At 34.1% G+C, this 21,781-nt stretch overlaps 1 protein-coding gene across 2 annotated transcripts in view; it reads left to right on the top strand.

Moving 5' to 3' along the window:
• Nucleotides 1–451: 451 nt before the first annotated feature.
• The window catches only part of LOC145690432 (putative helicase MOV-10), a gene marked incomplete at its 5' end in the record, with an annotated part of 112,351 nt that continues 91,021 nt past the window's right edge, over nucleotides 452–21,781 (top strand). For both annotated transcript variants that reach the window (XM_081765306.1, XM_081765304.1), the window contains 5 exon segments: nucleotides 452–573; nucleotides 1,483–1,611; nucleotides 7,397–7,565; nucleotides 9,024–9,169; nucleotides 15,964–16,134. In XM_081765306.1, the coding sequence (XP_081621432.1) occupies nucleotides 452–573; nucleotides 1,483–1,611; nucleotides 7,397–7,565; nucleotides 9,024–9,169; nucleotides 15,964–16,134 (737 nt within the window).

Raw genomic sequence — 21,781 nt, 5'->3', positions numbered from 1 at the left:
CAAGATGGCGTAAATTATAATGTAGTCTAGTGTTATCTGATTTTAGTGATCTTATATAGCTTCTTGTTATTTATTTATTTAGTTTCATCATAAATTAACTTTAATATTGTAATGAACAAATACTATCGTATATAATCACAAATAATTTAAAGCAAGATTACATATGATTACATATGATGTATGTAGTGGATTACATATGACAATGAAACAGTGCGTGTCTGAAAATTTTAAATTGTTGAATATGATTTAATAGTATCATTGGTAGATGTAAATAAATTGTTTCTTGCAGCCAATTTGTATTATACTTTTAGATAGTATTTAAGATAGATAGCCTAGTGAATACGAAATGACCTAACCTGAGAAAAATAATTTTTTATCATCATTAATAATCTTTAGCATTATTTATATTTGTATCCTTCAACCAAGATTAATGTCGCTTATTTTATTACAGGGTGTAATGGTTCAGTCTGAGTGGTTTGCGTTGCTTGGTCCAAAGAAGCCCTACAAGCCACGAGCGTCTCCTGTGATATCAATAGACGATAATCCTATTATATCCTATGCGCCACCACCAGAGTCAGTAATCTCATTTCATTTGATTAAAATTTTGTTTTATGAATTATACACAAATATTTCGTTTTCTCTATAAAAAGATAGTATTTATGTACAATCCTGTTCAGAAAGCTGGCTACCTATCTCTCTTCGAATCGAAAAGCCTTGTATTGTTATCTAGAGTGGAAGTAAACCAATGAAATGTGTATCTTCTTTGTTCAAGTGGTATCTCTATTTCAAGCCAAAGTGCTAAAAGTTCATACCTACGGTTGCAAGACTTAACGTTTTAATGATAAGTGGATGGCTTGTTTTTTTAAACAAGGCTGTACATCAATACACATACAAAGAAAAATAACGAACATGTATATTATAACTTACTATTTTTATAAATTATTAAAGTTCCCTGTTTAGAAAGTAAAGTAATAGTAATCATTGTATTTGTTAAAACTTTATATAAAAATATTCTAATTGGATAAACTCGATTTGTTCTAGTGTATCCTGATAACCTGACTCTACCGGGAAATATGTATTGAATGCGGTAAACAAAATAGAAATCTACCATGCACAAAAAACGTTGTGATAGTTCTCAGTTACCAAAATATGACATTTATTTCCTATAAAATAATATGTTACTTATAAAATTATCATTATAATATATGATGATATAAATACAAGAAAAATGGGTTAAACATATTTTAAGTTAAACGTAGGAGTACAGAAATCTAATGTGCCAAACTGTGGTGCCAGAATTTTAGCAAGTAATATTTTAGCTTCTGAAAACTTCTTTATTTTTTTGCGGATTTTGAACCTGCATCAAATTTCCATACTCTAAAAATTTTATGATAAAATAAATATTCTTGTTTCGTTTGTATTCGGTTAGATAATGTAACAATGTAATCTTGGCTTTCTTAAAGGAAATTACTTTTCTTTCAGCTCTCACTCTTCACTAAGGCATACGCGAGGGCTTTTAAAATATGAGATCCATCCTTTGCTTCATGGCTTTCTCAATCGTATGGAAGTTAGGAACAAAATTGCAGATGACAAAGGATTGCGGAAATTTCTGTAAGCAGTTGCAGTTACATATTTAATTTTTTTTTTTTAAATGTAGCCATTAACTTAAGAATATTCTGTCGGTTGTGCACTTGGACATTTGTGTCACGTGAGGTATTCTCAACAATTAGTTAAAATCAGGATAAATGTTGAGCTTTCGTCTGAAAATTGAGACCAAAAGGGTGATGCTCTCCCAGTATATCGTATTGAGTTCAGGATGCTGTTGTGAATAGAGTCGAAAAATCAATAGTGACAATCACTCAAATAATCTTCGTATTAACAGAAAGTACACATTTTATTTACCAAATTATTCCTTCAATATCAAATAGTATTCGTATTAGGCTTATAGTAGAATTGATTCTTAAATACTAAAGGTGAAATGAAAACATAGTAATTATTAAGTCTAGTCATAATAAGGGTCCAGGCGAATTCGACAAAACAATAATATTGACATTGAAGCAGAAAAGAATTGCAAGGAATACGTTGTTATTAAGCGTTCGATCAACCCTTGTACATATCAAAATCGTAAAAAAAAATCATTCACATTTATCATATATATCATTATTTATCCTAATGTAAAACCATTCGCCCTCATCTCTTAATCCTAATTCATTATCACATTTTAAATTCTTAAGAGTTATCGCAATACAATAAGCTAAATCTTCAATACTTCATTGCCGTGTTGTGTAATTAATTACAAGTGATCGAGATTTATAACAGACTTCACCTTCAACATGTTGATCAATAATAGGATGGTTCCTTATCAACTACAACTACAGTTGACCCGTGTTCGTTCCTGAACAGTGATTACCAATCGATAATATGGGTAATACAATTTACTGTAGGAATTTGACTTACTTAAAAATAGGATTCCCAACTCTGAGGAATAAAATTACTGGCATCCGCTCATAATCCTCGAAACAGATGAAGAAGAATTATGTTTTAAATCCTAGAATACGAGGAAGAATCAAATGAAAACAGCAATTAATTTCTTTTCATCACTATTTTACTGCAGAGAGAACGTTTGCTTCTACGTATGTTTGCTTCTACATTCTCATGAATCGAAAAATTGTCTATCCTGTACAGTGATGAAAATTTTCCGAAAAATTTTGAAACGGAAAATTCTCCGATTCATAAAAACATACTCCACTTATTCCTACATCGTTGTTTAGCCGTGATGTGAGGTGGAAAATGTTCTTCTATATTTTTTTCGGAAAATTTTCCGTTCTTAACAAATATCAGTGATCAAATAACAGTTCCTCAGTATTCATAAAATTGATAGAAATCATGTATAGAAATGTTAAAAAGTGAAAGATCGTTTAAAGAATCTGAAAATTTTCATGGCTCACAATTTTCAGTACTATGTAGGAACAAGTTAAACAATTTTTCATGAATCGAAATCTTTTCTGTCTTGTATGGAAAGATTGGAGACCTTTTAATGAGTCGGAAAATTTTCATCATTTTGAAGCTAAAAGTAAAACAACTTTTTGTGAATCGGAAAGTTTTATTGCTGTGTAGAAACAAGTGAAAGGAATTTTCATAGATCGGAAAATTTTCATCACGATGTAGTAACAAGTGGAGAAAACTTTTCATAATCCGGACAATTTTGGATATTATGTATAGTGATGTTTGGTGGAAAATTTTCCACTATATTGAACTGCACATTCAGCTATAAAATTCAATTCCTGTAGAGGAAAGTTAGTCAGCAACAAATTATCATTTTCGAATTAGTTTTCGGAAACCAGAAAACTTTCGAATATTTCAAGCTGGAAAGTAAAAATATACAGTGTTTCTCCCTCTCTCTCTCTCTCTCTCTCTCTCTCTCTCTCTCTCTCTCTGTTTGTGTGTGTGTGTGTGTGTGTGTGTGTGTGTAAAGTGCAGGGAACATACATCGTAGAGAACAAATATCTCATTCCAATATTTAAAATGTAACAAGAAATTGAAAATAAACCTTCGTGAATTTATCAATTTCAGAAACAAAAAAATCCACTATTTCTTCACATGTAGGCCTGCCTATGTAATGAAATAACTACATAAAAGTTCCTTATGAAGACTATTTTTGTAACAGAAAATAAGAAAATTTATTTTATTATGTTTGACACTCGTAAATCATGATTTCAATATTGGAATTTTGATTAATCAATATCTTACAGCACATATTTGTATTGTAAAACTACCATTATTATGTGTAAAAATGTATTAGAAATAATAACGATTCGATAGAACAAGTGTATATATATATATATATATATATATATATATATATATATATATATATATATATATATATATATATATATATATATATATATATATATATAAATGTTTTTTATTTTCTAAATTAAAATGAAATTACTTGTTGCTTTTAGAACGCAGCGCTAATAGTGCTGCTTTTTATGTTTCTTTTATTATTTTATTAGAAAAACAACTACACAAATCAGCTTCCTTATTAATTATATTTTACTTTCTCTTCTGAATGAATATATAAATAAATAAATAAATGTTTATTTCCAGAAAATGATCAGTATTTGCTTTCATGAGTTACTTAAACTCGAATTTTGGGTAGTCAAATATTTACAGTAGGCACTTTATATTATATCTACTTATTTATAAATATTGCAGTATGTAAATCTATAAAAGTAGTAAAGCTATGAGAAAACCGTCTTATGCGTATTAAACTGACGAAATCTAATACTGTAAGCTCAAAGGTGGATTCTGAGGGAAGAACGCATTGAAGTTTTTGAAACATTCTTGAAATGAAGAATCGTTAGATTTTCACTTCATGAAACTTTTTAAGACAATATTTATTACCAATAAATTTTACGGCTAAACTACGATGTAGGAATACGTGGAGTATGGTTTTATGAATCGGAAAATATTCATAACTTTTAATAAATTGAAATTTTAAATAATAGAATCCGGTTCCAGAAAGCTAATTAGAAAATTATAATTTGTTGCTGACTAACTTTCCTCTGCAGAAATTGAATTTCGTAGCTCTATGTGCAGTTAAATATAGTGGAAAATTTTCCACCTAACATCACTATACATAATATCCAAAATTGTCCGGATTATGAAAAGTTTTCTCCACTTGTTTCTACGTCGTGATGAAAATTTTCCGATCTATGAAAATTCCTTTCATTTGTTTCTATAGATCAATAAAACTTTTCGATTGACAAAAAGTTGTTTTACTTTTTGCTTCAAAATGATGAAAATTTTTCTGACTCATAAAAAGTTCAATTTTTCCATATAAGACAGAAAATATTTCGATTCATGAAAAATTGTTTAACTTGTTCCTACATAATACTGAAAATTGTGTGAGCCATGAAAATTTTCAGATTCTTTAAACGATCTTTCACTTTTTAACATTTCTATACATGAATCCAACCATTTTTATGATTGCTGAGGAATTGTTACTTGATTACTGATATTTTTTTAGAACGAAAAGTTTTCCAGAAAAATATAGCGGAAAATTTTCCACCTCACATCACTAAACAGGACCTTCAACTGGGGCTTACAGAAGAACCACAGGACAATTGTTAACACCAGCTTTAAAGAAGTTGCAACCCACAAGAGCCAAGAGGTTACTCCAGCGGTACGCGAACGGGAAACGCAGACGAATCCTGTTCACCGATGAAAAAATATTCAGCGTACAAGAAACATTCAACCGGCAAAATGACAGAATTTATGACCACAGTTCTCGGAAAGCTGCCGAACAACCTATGGTCAAAAGAGGTCACCATCCAGCTTCCGTGATGGTTTAGTGGAGCGTGTCTTACGATGGTGTCACTCAACTGCACTTTTGCGAATAGGGAGTCAAGACCAAGGCAGCAAATTACCAGACCTATTTCGAAGAAGATAGTAATACCATTAAATCGCACTCTTTTTTTCTGGCGCAGAATAGACATTTCAGCAAGACTTAGCGCCAGCACATGAGGTGAAGATGAACCAGCATATATATGTCCATCTGTATGTGAGATCCTGACCACCTATATACAAATTTTTCTTTCGTAGGAAAGTACGTTTATACGGAAAGTATGTATAAAACATATGTTTTCATTTATACATTTGCTGCAGGATGTTACATAGGGTTTACTACAGGATTTACGCATCCTGTAGTGAAGCCAAAAACTACAGGATTTACGCATGTCATCTACACTTTTAAGTACACTTTAAGTACACTTTTAAGTTCGTTGTGTTTCCTCAGTAGACACTACTGATTAAGGTGGAACTGATAGTGAAGTATACCGGCTTGAAGCTTTTCATTATAACCTTAGGAAGACGATAGTAACTTCTATGGTTAATGAGATGAAACACAAAATTATGATTACCTGTTAAACTTAAGTTTTGTTTTAATTGTAATATTGTTCAAAGACAAAACATATATCAAACAACATAAGAGAATCGAGAAAAATAAATTGTTGTGGCGCTAAAGTATGTTGTTAATTATCAGTAATATTTATTTATTTATTTATTTATTTATTTATTGAAACAGAACACAACAGGTATTATACCCAATTACAGTGTTCATCTTTCATGAAATAATATACATATTTACAATTTCCCTTTTCAAACCTCGTGAGGCAATCAGCATAAATATCTATATTATTTGTCATTTTTAAGAGTCTGTTGTAGGTTGCACTAATCCTCCATGTTGGCAACTTATTTAGGATATTCGTCCTTGCTTTTGCACAATAAAAGAAGTTATAGTTTTCTGGACGTGTTTTTCTACCTGGTACATTTATTGAAAGCTCGAAAGCAATTTGTTGCAGTCTAGCTTATTATTAAGTATCTTGTATAAAAAATATCATGTCACATAACGTTCTTCTTTGTTTGAGGGTTAGAGTTTCAAAATTCCTATTTAATGAATTAGAGTTTTCAGTTCTTGGGAAAATGTTTGTTTCCTTATATGAAGTTCTTTATTTCTAAAACTTGTTTATTCCTTTACTGTGTATATACAGTAAAAATATACTGTTCATTAGCATACTCTTTCTATTGTTGTTTACCCTCTACAGGGTTTCTCAACCTGGGGTTCGCGAGAGGGTTTCATGGGGTCGCGAAGATAAGCGGAAGAGATAAATATGATTCAAATCTAATACCGGAAAATATTTTTAAATATTATTTTGAATTTTGTTCTGATAGGCATACTTTTATTTTTATACATGGTGTTAAGGACAACAAAAAATAGGTCTGCTAAACATTTTCAACAGATGAAACTGATGATAACTGTATATTGAAATACCAGAAAAATACAAATGCAACAAAAATTACAAAATTGGAAATCACTTTGTTTTTTTATCATATGACCCAAAATTAAAGGAGTTATGAAGTGTTAAAATTTTGAAACGGCGTCCATTTTCAAACAGTATGTCAGATCGGATTCAATATTTGTAATATAAATGAACTGACCAAATTTGGTTTTAATCCATTCGGTTTTATGAAAGTTACTGAAGTTACTGTATCCACTATATACAAGAAATGGATTCTACTATTATGGAAATAGATGGATATCGTGAGATCTCCACAATAGGTATATTAATAACTCCACACAAGCTTATTGTACAAACCAAAGATTATAAGCGGGTCGCTGGCAAGAGGATATGATAAAATGGTGGTTGTAATAGGAATTAGGTTGAGAACCACTACTCTAACAGTGTCACGCCATGCTAATAGTGGCACACAAGCTTCTAACAGTGATGCACGTAACACTTGTAACGAAAATTGGTTAATGACTCCATATTGTTGTAAAGTTTCGTTGTTTAAGCCTCTTATTATTTATTTTCTCTCCTTTTTCTTATAGGAGACTTATAACACAGAAGAAACTTTGTCCACAGAACTATGCAGAATACTTGGCATTGTTGTTGCATATCGAGGAGCATCAGATGAATGTTGATATCAAAAGCTACACCGAAGAGGACAAAACTTTGAAAGAAGTCGTCAAAGAAGGCACGAAGCTCTTTGCTTTGGAGGTAAAATTATATTTGTCCTCTTAAATTCCTACTTAGTTTGTTTCTTGCGGATATTGTACTTCCTTCTATGGACAGGCGACTGTAATGTAGTCACAAGGTCACGTACATTCCCAATTAGAACGAAAAATAATAATTAATAAAAAAAATTAGGGGAGGTGGGGGCATAATGGACACCTTAAGGTTGAAATTGAAATAGCAACGTTGCTATGAATGGAAAGTCGATGATTTTGCAGTACAACATTCTTTATTCTTTCTTCTACATATGTAAATAGGTGGAAGGCATGAAATTTTTCCAAACAAGTTGTATGTGCAAATAAATGAACCTATTATGAATGACCGTTTTACCCCAACACCCTGGGTAAAATTGCCCCATCCTTGGAACACATACATATTAACCAAATTATGTTCCGTTTCGATAAGAAAACACTAGTTTCCTTATTTATTGAAAATGTTAATGAAACACTTAGTTGTACAACTATAAAACAATGAGTTGAAAACTATAAAAATGAAAATAATACTAAAATAAAACTAAATGAAAAAGAAAATACGAAGTGGAATAGAGGGGCTATCAAAAAATTTCGAGACTAGGTCTCTAACATGCCAACAGATGACTAAATAAAGACACAGCTCGATCATAGGGAGCACTGACTTCATACTATTCACAAGATAACATTACCGTGCTCAATTCGACATGAAATATTTTGGTCCGACATGGAATATTAAATATGGCACATCAAAATATAAACTAGATAAACTTCTTTGAAGGCAACTCATTTCAAAATCAAGAGGTAAGAAAAAGGTAACAAAAATGTCGGTGCTGGCAACTTAGAAATTTATTTCTACATAAAAATAAAATCTTTTCGTGTGTAATTCGTCAATTACTGTGTATAACAATTGGATTTATTAAATGTATATTAGCATCCAGTTTGCACTGACGGTATGTCTTGGTCACTAAAAAAAACAGAGGCGGTATGCCTTCATTACTGAAAAACCAGAGGTGGTATGGCATACCACCGCGTACCGTCTCACTTCGACCTCTGCTTGAGGGGCTTCTAACCCGTTCCTACTACTACTACTACTAGTACTACTATTACTTATACTATGGATCCGTATAGTAAAACTGCACGAATTATTTTTACATGATTGAAAATATACCACAGTTTTACAGGGAACGAACAGAACTTATAGTGCATACAATCCAAACTTCTTTAGCACTCAAGGAAATTATATTTAATCAGTTTACTTTTCACTAATCCTCTGTTTCTATTCGCGTAAGATTTACTGCTGAGCTATTGCAGAAGTGAAAAAAATGTTGAAAGTGTTTAATTTGTGGGCTATTCAAATTAGATTTTATAGATTTCAAAAACATTACATGGGATATTTACGTGTGCCTATACCAATTTACATAAATTAATAATGTGGAAATTGCAGTTTAATATGTAATTCTTTTGTATACAGATGGAAGGTCTTGCAGAGAATCGTCCATCAATCCTTCGTGGGGACAGTGTTTATCTTCAGTTGATGAATGGAGATCAGAGTGTCAAGTATGAAGGAAGAGTATATTTTATCACAAGTGACGAAATTCTCTTGAGATTTAACAGAGCGTAAGTATTAATTTCGTATATACAGCATTCCTTCTCTGATTTTAGCTCTCTCGTGGTTACTGTACGTGCCTTTGGTGTGGAAAACTCAGACTGAATTCCCAGTGGAGGCTTATATGATTCGGATCCCAGGTTAATCTCTAAGTACACGTCTTATATATCCTAGATGTTGAAATGGATACAAAACTCAAAATCAATCAACAAGGGAACTCTTTTTATGAATGAAGTAAATGGGGATTTTAATTATGCGATTTTACTCAATTATTTTTCAGGTGTATGTAAATATTCTTTAGATTCTGAAAACGATGTTTTATTACATATACTGTACGTGTACATATAACATTACTGAAATTAGGTTAAATTTATAAATATAAAAAATATTAACACAGAGATTATTTTTTTTTTCAAAGTAAGGGACATTTAACTAAAACTGAAGAAGAAATCTTAAAATCAAAATCATTAAAATCCTATTTGAAAAAAGAAGAAGAAGAAGATTTCCCCATATAAATCAATGGGCTAAAAACAAAAATGGCAGAAATATTCAACATTCTTAACTATTTTTCCTCACGCCGTTTTATATTTGCCAGAAGGAATTAAGTCACTGATCTCAGATATATGGATGAGATTGCAGGGGTTAAGTTACAAAGTTGGTCTTCCGTTTCTTGCTAAAATTTCGAAAATTTACCAGGAAGAAGTGAATAATTTGCTTGTTTGTGTGCTTGATAATATGTAAGGAGAGCGAAAGTTGTGTTTATTTTCTTATATAAGCGGTTCTAACCCTTTGGGTATCCTATGGTACAATTTGTACCATACGGGTGTTTCATGGTACATTGCGTTATAACTCTTCTATTTGAGCTTTTTCGTCCGTTTTTTTTTTTTTTTTTTTTTTTGTTCTTTTGTTTTTCAAGTCCAGAGGCATTGTAGGAGACATTACGTATGGTTTCACACCTTCCTGCGTCCACACATAGGAGGCGATGACGTAATAATTTTAAAATTATTTTTTCTTTTACGAAGCCTATCTTCATTATTTTTGGCGGGCTTATTTTTGCACGTAGAAGATTGAAATTTTGCACAAACATTCAGTCCACCGAGTAGTATTTACCAGATTTTTTTCAGATCTCTGCGTTGAAACAGGGGGGTCCAGAGGGGCTAAAAGTTGAAAAAAGGGATATTTAGACCAAAAAATCCCGTTTTTCGCGATTTTTCCGCCGTAGATACATGATGGAGACACGTGAGTCATACCATCTGAAAGGCAGCTCTATTCTGAAGAGAATGATTGGCGAATTATAGTCCTAGGGTAATTAGGGATGTGTCACGGAATTTTTACAAAATATCCCTCTGTATACGGGAATATGGTACATTGTCGGTATATATATATATATATATATATATATATATATATATATATATATATATATATATATATATATATATATATATATATATTTAGCGGGCTTATTTTTGCACGTAGAAGATTGAAATTGTGCACAAGCATTCAGCCTACCTAGTAGTATTTATCAGATTTTTTCAGATCTCTGCGTTAAAACAGAGGGGGTCCAGAGGGGCTAAAAGTTGAAAAAAGGGATATTTAGACCCAAAAAATCCCGTTTTCCGCGATTTTCCCGTCTTAGATACATGATTGAGACATGTGGGTGGTACCGCCTGAAAGGCAGTTCTATTCTGAAAAGAATGATTGGCGGATTATAGTCCTAGGGTAAATAGAGATGTCTCAGGAAATTTTTTATCTGAGATCATGGTGTTTTGCGGTAATTTTGGGGCATTGTGGAGATTCTTGATAAAAATTCTCCCGCCCTTAATATTCAAGATAGAAGCTTGAAATTTGGCACACGCATTCAGTCTACCAAGTACTATTTATCAGATTTTTTGGAGATCTCTACGTTTACACAGGGCCGCTCCAGAGGGGCCGAAAAATGTGGGGGAAAATCCCTCCGAAATTTTCCCTTTGACATCAATTTTCCCTCTTCTGGTATATGATATGGGCATAAAAGTGGTACCATTTGAAAGCCAGCTTCATTCTGAAGAGAATGAGGTATGAACCATGATCCTAGGATAAATAGTGACGATGCAGTAGCTGCTTGACTGAAAGTCTAAAAAATACCCCCAAAAAAACCGAAATCCCGAAAGCGCTAAACATTGGACTATTTAGAAAGCGGAGGGAACTACGTGGCGCAAGGTTACTGCATGGTAGGGTTGTGGGAATATAATGAGCATTTGTTTTGTAAACATGGCCAGAACGCAGCCCTAGATATGAGGTAAAGTTATTAGCCTATATTTTGTGAAACAATAAGGTGATAATCAGGAAAATCTATTAAAAGTAAGTAAAAATCATGGCTCAAAAAACTAAACATAAATTTTAGAAAGTGTGCTAAGCAAATAACTGTAAACAAACGTGGAGAAAGTTATACTTTTCAATGTAACGGTAACATAACCAACATGGCAGCTAGGTTCTAGAACATAGGTTCTCCTTCCCATTTAGCTGCAATAAAGACAGAAAAAAAACGTGCCCTGCGGGGCTCTAATCCGCCTTCACTCGCCAACGCTCGTTCGTCAATACTATGTGAATTAAATATTAAACTTTGGTACAGAAAGGAACTAATTATTACGCTTTTAGCCAAAAACTAGGCGGATGGCCAACTTCGGAATAAATACCGATTGCAGGAATAAATCGGTTGTGTAAAACATTCATATTATTTATCATATAGCTTAGCTCACGAATCGCTGCCGCGGTTGACGGCAAAGAAGAATTAGAATCGCGGCAGAGATTCGTGAACTAAGCTTTATTTATTTCTAATTTAATATTACAGTTGATACAAAACAAATGTACTATTAGTTATGATTGGTTGGAGTGGATTTTAGCCAGTGGCGGATCTAGCCCGGGGTCGGGAGGCCTAGGCCCCCCAGTTGTTTGAGTGACGAAAATAGCTGAAGCTATTATTTATATAGTTTCGAAAGTTTATAGTAAATTCATGATAAACCTATCATAGTCTGGGTGTTGGTTTACCCCCCCCCCCCCGGGTTTTACTTTCCAGAACCGCCTCTGATTTTAGCATCTCTTTTAGCACTAAGTATATAATACGTAGATTTACAGCTTAACGTGGGTTCGAAACACATGAACTCCCACTGGGAATTGGACTCAGATCAAATATGCTATTAGTACTTGACGAATTAGAATACGAAAATAACGGACTATACCTTTAAGAACTTAATTTGATCTATGTATGTAATTAAACAGATCTTACTGGGAAAATAATATTTCAAATCCTTCCTTTCGGCAATATCAGATTGACCTGAACTGCAATTACGAATGGTAACATAGACGAAATGTTGATTGTATATTAGAATCATCGTTTGAAGAGTTGTATTTGTCTTGATCATGTTATTCTGAACTTTTTAAATCCCACCTGGATTTACGCACGAATAACATGTATTACATTCCTTCAATGCCTCCAGCTTTATCACTTTCTGTCACACGTGTAGACGTCGTACAACGTGAGTGCGTCAATCTTTATCCATGTCCCACAGGAACCGCCATATGGCACGGATGATAACTTCTGTGTCTTAGTGCTTCTTGTGAAGCGATTCCTCCATTTTGGCGGAAAAGTCGCCACCAATCTCCTGAAGACATTCTTGTGTGAAATGCGTTTATATGCCACTTCGATCCTGATCCACGCACATTGTTCGTCTTTCCGAAATCTATTGTTACGGCGCTTCCCTTCCTTCCTCTATTTCACGGCACTGGTGCTTTTGACTAAATAGCACACAGTCGCTGCGCCTCGAAGAACCTCTATGTGTTAAAACAACTTTTGAGGAGAAGCAAAAAACATTCCAAACTCTTAGACTTTTGCCACATATACACGGAAACACTTGAAAAATATAATAAAATTGGTTCTACGTATAGTATACACTGGACATTGTTGTAGCTAGCTTCAGCAATATTATATTATTATTTTTGTGTTTACGTAGCATATTTTACGTCTTTTTAAGCACATAGAGAATTTGTATACATTAATCAACAAGTGCGTGATGAAAACCTGAAGCCTTTAATTTCAATCTATTATTTTTTCATTGTTATAGCGAAATAATAGAATATTCACTTATCACATTATAAGGGACGCTGCCTGACAGCTTTCAGGTTTATTTGCACGGCATAACTCATTTTCGACAAAAATGTCACATAACGGTTCTTCGAGGCGCAGCGATGATACAATCGTTACCACTCACCACACTTCCTCATCTCATATCCCCTTATTAGCCACATAACTCTTGTATTCTGAAACAGTTCTCTGACGTGAGGACAATATTACCACTACCTTTTATCCACCTTATGTACCATCCTCCTACCAAATTCCAAAATTTGCCCAATCGGTTCATTTCTAATACGTCAATACAACTTCAGGTTACACGTGCATAATATCATATAAGCTTAGATCTTTGACCTTCAAAGGCTTAATTCTTTTTAGATAACCTGATGTATCTGTTTCCTCTCATTTGTTAAGATAGAAGTTCATAACCTACAACCAAATTTCACTTGAATTGAGAAATTATGGAGTTTTAGGATGGAACCATGCCTCTTTGCGCACTGGTGGTGGCAATAACGTTCCGACAGTACGTCAATAACGCTGTGATATTATAGTTTTGACTTAACTTTGACACGATATTGTCAATAGTGACCACAATAGTCTGGATAACAACACGTACGACATTGACTTTTTAACCCCAAATTTAAGTGCAGGATTAAAATTATTTGAACATGTACACAGGAGTAAGTAGAGCGCAATCATAAGAGGACGGGTAATGCTAGGACTACATGCATAACAAATATTACATTATCATTGACATCCTCTGTCCGCATGTGTTACCTCTCCTGTGACAGCTCAGTACGACAATTCTTGAACAACTCTTGTTCGCAAACTGAACGTATATCAATGGGTTGCCTGCGTAATGTTGCGCTACCTCCAGGGCCAGCTTGTATGCCGACTCCGATACATTGCCTATCTATAGGATCTGAAGACGCAGTTATAACAACAGTGGGCCGAATTAACTTAAGAAAGCATACAACGGTTGTACGATTCCCTTTGGAGCCGAATTGGCTCATATATCCTGGGGAGAGAGGGTGCTATGCTCCTTTAACATGTGACCACTAGCATGTCCGTACTGCTAATTCCTTTCTAAGTTCGATCTGATGTTATAATGATTGTAGTACAATCGCATAATATTTAAACAAATCCAATTTAATTGTATTTCAAAAATTCCTCCTGTTTGACATTTTTTGTCAGCAAGTTTATAATATGAAAAGTATGCGTAAGCTCAAAAGAATTGTGCGTAGGCCACAAGAGAATATTTTGATATATTTATCAAATTGTATGGACTGATTAAAATAAAATGTCTTACAGATCAAAATGTTGTTTTGCTGAATTTTATTTATCTTTAGTAATGGTGTTTATCGCTATTGATAGCCTATTCACGAGGTACAGTACTTTCTACATAATTTTTAAAATGTTTGACGAGCGGCGAGAGAGGACTTTATAGAATGGTAGTGCTGAGTTTTGCTGTGAAAGGTGAAGTAGTCAACTACATGGTTATTTTAAGAGCAAGAATTTTAGTGGTGACATTCGTTGATAGGAGAATGTCAGTGCTGTATGCTCAAGTTATGGATTAATAACATAGAAAGTCTTCAGTGAGACGGAAAGTAGTTAACCTCAGCAAGTCAAAACAAAATTGGAAAAAGTTGTTCATTCATAGGGATGCGCACGAGACGAGTCGAGACAGGATTTTCCTGACAAAATTCGAGTCGAGACAAAGCTCTTCCAATAGAAAAATATACATTTTTCGAGTCGAGACATCATTTTTACAGCACATTTTCGAGACGAGACAGCCACAAATCTTGTCTCGTGCGCATCCCTATTCATTCAAAGAAAGATGCAACTGTTAAAGTAGCGATTTTCTGTAGCATTTTATTTTTCAAGATCGTAGCTAAGAATACGAAACACGCACTGTATAGTACTCTGAATTTGGGAAGGGATTAATTTAAGAGGAAGAGGTTTGAATTGTAACTTTGACATATTTTATTCTTTTACGACTATGGTAACCCATTACTTGGAATAAAGTTAACTATTTACAAAGATGAAACCAACTGTCTCTGTTTGATACATTTCTTTTCAAACGTTTCGAATAATTACGTCGAGTAAGGGCGTAAAGTAAATCATGAATACGCTTGTTTTCATTATGGTTGTTAAAAGTGTTATCTTAGTAATTGCTTTACAGCTTATCAAAAAAGGACGATAAACGTAAATAAATACTGTAAATAAAAAAAACATGACTTTTGACTGTGAAGTGTTCGTAATCTACATTTCTTCCTTAGATAAAAGCAAGAGGTTCGCTTCCTCCACCCAGTGTACGGGATACTCATTGAATAATGGTTCAAATATATCAACCTTACGTGATTTTACATTGGTTCTTGGAAAAAAATTATTATTAAGCAAGTGGTCGTTCTAAGAAGTTTCACTACATGCTATATATATGTACTCAACGGAAATCTAGTGTTAAAAAATACAAATATTTTTATGTGATTGTATGTGGTTCTGTTGTGCAAATACAAAAACAAAAGTTATACCAAATATCGCCAATGAATCCTAAATATTCGTATTATTATTCCAGCATATGTTACATTTTGTATTACCTGGAACTGTTATCTTGTTGAAATATGTGCAAATTTATGTAGATGTATTACTGGATGACTGGATTATATTCTGATTGTATCTATTTTTATATTGCAGATTTAACGACAAATTCATAAAAAATATGAAATTCAGAGTGGAGTTCACTTTCAATCGGATTCCACTACGATGTCAACATCGAGCCATTTCAATTGCCAAAATGCATGGAGTGGTTGACTTACTGTTCCCAAAAAGCATGCCAAGGCCACCGAATAATGTTCGAGAACTTAGGTAAAGAAAGCTCGTGTCTTGCGTTTTTCTTCAATTTAACATACAATTTTAGGGAAATTTTATGAAGCCAATCATAAATATTCATCAGATTTACATGAACTTTCACAACTTACCTTTATGCAATAACAAGACTATACAGCAGCAATAACTTATCATTAACATTGAGGTTCTGCTGCAAAATTTAACATAGGTTAAACTCCATTTTAATAAAACATTTTAGTACGCAATACAAGGGATTTATTCGATACGTTTTCATATAATCCGGAACTATGGTTCTACCTACTTTAGAAGGTGCTTCTTCAGGATATGTAGGGGATATACTACTACACAAGAAATCGTTGGGCACTCCAACCTGACACAGCGAGAAATTTGACAACTTACCAAATAAGGGATTTCATTTGCCTAGATCACAGTGAAAATCATCCTGGAAAGGTTTTCCACCAGTTTCTAACAAACACAAGGTTTTATGGTCGGTCATTTCTCCGTCAAGGTGACATCTACTCCTACCAACGAATTGAGACGATTTAAACGGGACCTAAAACAACATTCCAATTCATCCAATCGATATTCGATGGGATTGAAATGAGGACTATAAGCAGACCGGGTCCAGTCGCTGCACATAATTATCGTCTTGCCACATTATTCAATGGCGAATCTGTGGCAAGAAACCATGTCATCTTAATTGGAGCATTGCTCCATTCTTCTACAGCTTGCATAGCAATGAATTGTCCGAAATGTTCACGTATTCTGCACTTTTCATGCTATCAGGGGCGATGAGCAGAAGACGCAGCCCATACCAGCAGAAAACATCTCACACCATAAATCACCACCACTAAATTTCACTGTTTGCATCACCACCACTAAATTTCACTGTTTGCATCACCACCACTAAATTTCAGTGTTTGCACAACACGATTCGGTGAGAAGCGTATGCCAGGTTGGTGCACACACAAACTTTCGCATTTAATTAGAAACATCTGAACCTTATTTCATCACTCCATTACTGCCGTATTTTATCGGTTCACTGTCCGTATGTTATTGGCGTTACATCATGCCACTCACTAGCGGATCCAGAAGGATCGTTTGGGAGGGAGGGGTTCGCTTCCTGGAAGATGAGCGTAGCCTCAAAGGAACCAGGTTACTTTGCAAGAATCGGACGCATATGAATTCGGGTCTCGAGGGGGGTAGCTAAACCTGATTCCCAATATTCCATTTTGGGACCCGAATTTGTAAGTTTTTTTAAAAAAATGAATGTATATTCTTTCTGTAGATTTAAATTAAATACGCACTTTCATTTCGGAGACATGGCGGTGTCATGATTCACTAGTCATCGCAATATATCAGACGCGCTGTCTTACACAGTATTTGCACAAAAGAAAATACTGTATTGATGATGGCATTCATTTTAACGAAAGAGTGTACAATTTGCTCTAATCATTTCTATTTTGAATAACAATTGCGGGACAGCAGTTGGAAAAAACCAAGACTCGATGTACGCAAAATTAGATAACAAGAGTATACAATAAGAATAATGCAAAATGTAAACGAATAACGAAAGACATTATGATATTTCTATGTACCTTTCTTGATAGCTTAAGAAAACACAATAATTAATTATAAAATGATGTTTAATAGTATATGGCACACAGTGTTCCAAAGGGCCCAAAATTTAGGGTTTAGGATTTTAGATTTAGGCTTTCGGCATCTATGGTCATTTAGCCCGTCATGTTCTGAGGGATGACATCCCTCGGCGAGCACACAATCCGGGGAAAGGGAAGGAAGAAAGGATTGGGGAAGGAAGGAAGCGGCCTGGGACCTATAAGTTAGGTACCACCCCGGCATTTGCTTGGTGTAAAAGTACAGGAGAATGACGTGGATGCACTTCCTAATACATAATACTAATCCTCACTGCATTTAAACCTTGTACTGTACTACTAACAGTAACCCAGAGTGACAGTTTGAAGTTAAATTACAGCAGTAACATATAAAGATATGAATTGTGAATATAAATCCTATATAAATATAATATATTTCAGTACTTATTAACCATATAAATCACTACAAAGGTAAATGCACAATTTCTTCAATAAAATATTGTAAATAACGTAATAACAAAAATATCAATACTAAACTTTCTCTTACACAAACACAACAGAAATTTTGTCGGATCTAGCACGAAATGTGTATAAATTTTACACGAATTATAATTATATAGAATCACAATATAAGCCATTATAATGTATAACGTAAAAAAACAACAAACAAACAAACAAAGATTAGCAAAGCCTACAACAAAATGAACGAAAGAAGATCAGAAATGTAAAACCAAAGTAATGTTTCCGTTCATTACAGCACACAAACTATATTTCCTAAAACATACCGACTGGCGATATTATTTGACATTATCAGATATTTAAAAAAATAAAATTTAATTTTGAAAAACGCTCACCTTTAAACGAAATTACCAATAGAGAATAAAGTACGTATAACTTGTTTTTCTTTCTATCCCAGATATAATATAGATCCCGTTTGGTCTGATGGCGAACACGCTTGCCTTTCGCTCGCGTGATCCCGGGTTCAATTCCTGGTGGGGGTACAGTTCAACGAAAAAAGTGATTCGGATTCCACTATAATCAGTAGGTCCACGTTTCCCTTAGCCGTTCTGGCACAAACGTGGGACGTTAAACAAACAAATATTATACATATACTACATAACTGTTTATTAAATAATATAATATAGCCTGTATACCAGTACACATTTTTTTATCATTGTAGTTGTGCCCTTATTTTTCAGTTAAAATTTTTAAAAAAGCAATTTCAAAAACTTTTTCGAGTTCGTTTAACTTTCTTGATTTTGTTTGCAATTTAGACACATCCAAGGAGTTCAACTTTAGACTCAGACTCATGAGTTTTGGGGAATGCCCACAAATTGAAATTAATTAGGGCAAAAACCACGACGGGCGGAAACTACACTACGGCCTTAGTCACTTTGCAGTCCATTTCTGTGAAAGTTACAGCAAAAACACAAATTTACGCCCTGTCTTGTTCGTGGCAAATCTGTCGATGACACGATCGTAATCTACGTTTGTCTCGGTGCGTATATAGTAGTGCCAAGCCGCTAAGTCGATCTACACCCATCCGGAACCGTAGCCATGTATTCAACCTTTTTAGTGTTGAAATGTTCTTTCGGCTGATGCTCTGTATAGGGTATTTTGTACGAATACACCTTTTTTGCAATGGTATAATTGAGTATGTAAAGAAAAAATGCATTAGACCAGACTAGGAATAAGGGGTTGGACATTGGCTCTACTAGGTAATTTCTTAAATGCAGTTGTTAGAAACATAGGATAATTATAGCCATGCTTATAACAACAATAAAATTATATTATACTAGCCTTCGCCTAGGTAGGGCTTCGCCCCCAGATCCCCAATTTACTCTGCATACGGTCTCACAGAGTATATGCTCCTACGTGCTACTTTGGCACAATATTTCGCGTTTTTCCTTCTGTCTCTTTCATATAGCATTGGATTGAGCTAAAACTCTTTCACGAAATTCAAACATTTCAGAAGGTATTTTAGTGAACCACCCCCACCTCTTTTCTTTCCCTTTTACGTCAAGTGGCAAAAAACGGAAATACATGTTTAATTATTTTATATGAAAAATTAAACTACCAACTTTCATGTCTCTAACCGTAAGAGATCCCGAGATATGAGCATCTAATAATAATAATAATAATAATAATAATAATAATAATAATAATAATAATAATAATAATATTAAATAATAATTATAATAATAATAATCTGATCTCAAAAAAATCTCATAAATACTACTCGGTAGAATGAATGTGTGTACCAAATTTCAAGCTTCTATCTTGAATAGTAAGGGCGGAAGAAATTTTATCATGAATCCCCACAATGCCCCAGATTACCGGAAAACACTCTGATCTCAGGTAAAACATTTCCTCAGACATCCCTATTTACCCTAGGATTATAATCCGCCAATCGTTCTCTTCAGAATAGAACTGCCTTTCAGACGGTACCATTTACATGTCTCCATCATGTATCTGAGGCGGGAAAATCGAAAAGAAAGGGATTTTTTGGCTTAAATATCTCTTTTTTCAACTTTTTGCCCCTCTGGACCCCCTGTTTTAACGCAGAGATCTGAAAAAAATCTGATAAATACTACTCGGTGGACTGAATGTTTGTGGAAAATTTCAATCTTCTAGGTGCAAAAGTAAGCCCGCCAAAACAAAATACACCCACAATACCCCATATTCTCGTATAAAAAAGAATATTGGGTTAAAATTCTCTGAGACATCCCTAATTACCCTAGAATCATGGTTCACTCATCGTTCTCTTCAGAATAGAATTGCCTTTCGAATGGTACCATTCACATGTCTCCATCATGTATTTGAGGTGGGAAAATCCCAAAGAAAGGGATTTTTGATTAAAATATCTCTTTTTTAAAATTTTTGCCCATCTGGACCCCCTGTTTTAACGCAGAGATCTGAAAAAAATCTGATAAATACTACTCGGTGGACTGAATGTTTGTGCAAAATTTCAATCTTCTAGGTGCAAAAGTAAGCCCGCCAGAACAAAATACACCCACAATACCCCATATTCCCGTATAAAAAAGAATATTGGGTTAAAATTCTCTGAGACATCCCTAATTACCCTAGAATCATGGTTCGCTCATCGTTCTCTTCAGAATAGAACTGCTTTTCGAACGGTATCATTCACATGTCTCTATCATGTATTTGAGGTGGGACAATCCCAAAGAACGGGATTTTTGATTAAAATTTCTCTTTTTTAAAATTTTTGCCCATCTGGACCCCCTGTTTTAACGCAGAGATCTGAAAAAAATCTGATAAATACTACTCGGTGGACTGAATGTTTGTGCAAAATTTCAATCTTGTAGGTGCAAAAGTAAACCCGCCAAAAAATATACCCACAATACACCGAATTCCCGTATAAAGAAGGATTTTTGGGAAACAATCCTGAGATATCCCTAATTACCCTAAGATCATGGTTAACCCACCATTCTCTTCAGAATAGAACTGCCTTTCAGATGGTATTCACATGCCTCCATCATGTATTTGAGGTGGGACAATCCCAAAGAAAGGGATTTTTGATTAAAATATCTCTTTTTTAAAATTTTCCCCCCTCTGGACCCCCCGTGTGCTAACGCAGAGATCTGAAAAAATTCTGATAAATACTACTCGGTGGACTGAATGTTTGTGCAAAATTTCAATCTTCCAGGTGCAAAAGTAAGCCCGCCAAAAAATAATGAAAATAGGCCTAACAAACGAAAAAATGTGTGTTTTAAAGTTATGACGTCATCACCTCCTATGTCTCGATGCAGGAAGGCGTGAAGCCATATGTAACGTGTTCTACAATGCCTCTAGACTTGAAAAAACAAAACAAAACAAAACAAAACGGACGAAAAAGCTCAAATAGAAGAGTAGTGCCATAAAACACCCGTACGGTACAAATTGTACCATATGACCTAAAAGGGGTAATCCTCATTTGTTTTTAGTTCATTTCTTACCCACTGGGAAGTACTAATGTTGTTTACAGTGGCTGCTTCCGAAAACAAGCTCATTTCCTTTACGCCGTTCCGTTCCGTTATCCTCACTTGCTTACG

This window comes from Thermobia domestica, chromosome 7, assembly GCF_964235325.1.
Source record: "Thermobia domestica chromosome 7, izTheDome1.hap1.1, whole genome shotgun sequence".
NCBI classification, from domain to species: Eukaryota; Metazoa; Arthropoda; class Insecta; order Zygentoma; family Lepismatidae; genus Thermobia; species Thermobia domestica.
The sequence above is the reverse complement of the archived record's forward strand: the minus strand, read 5'-3'. Positions and strand labels throughout refer to the sequence as shown.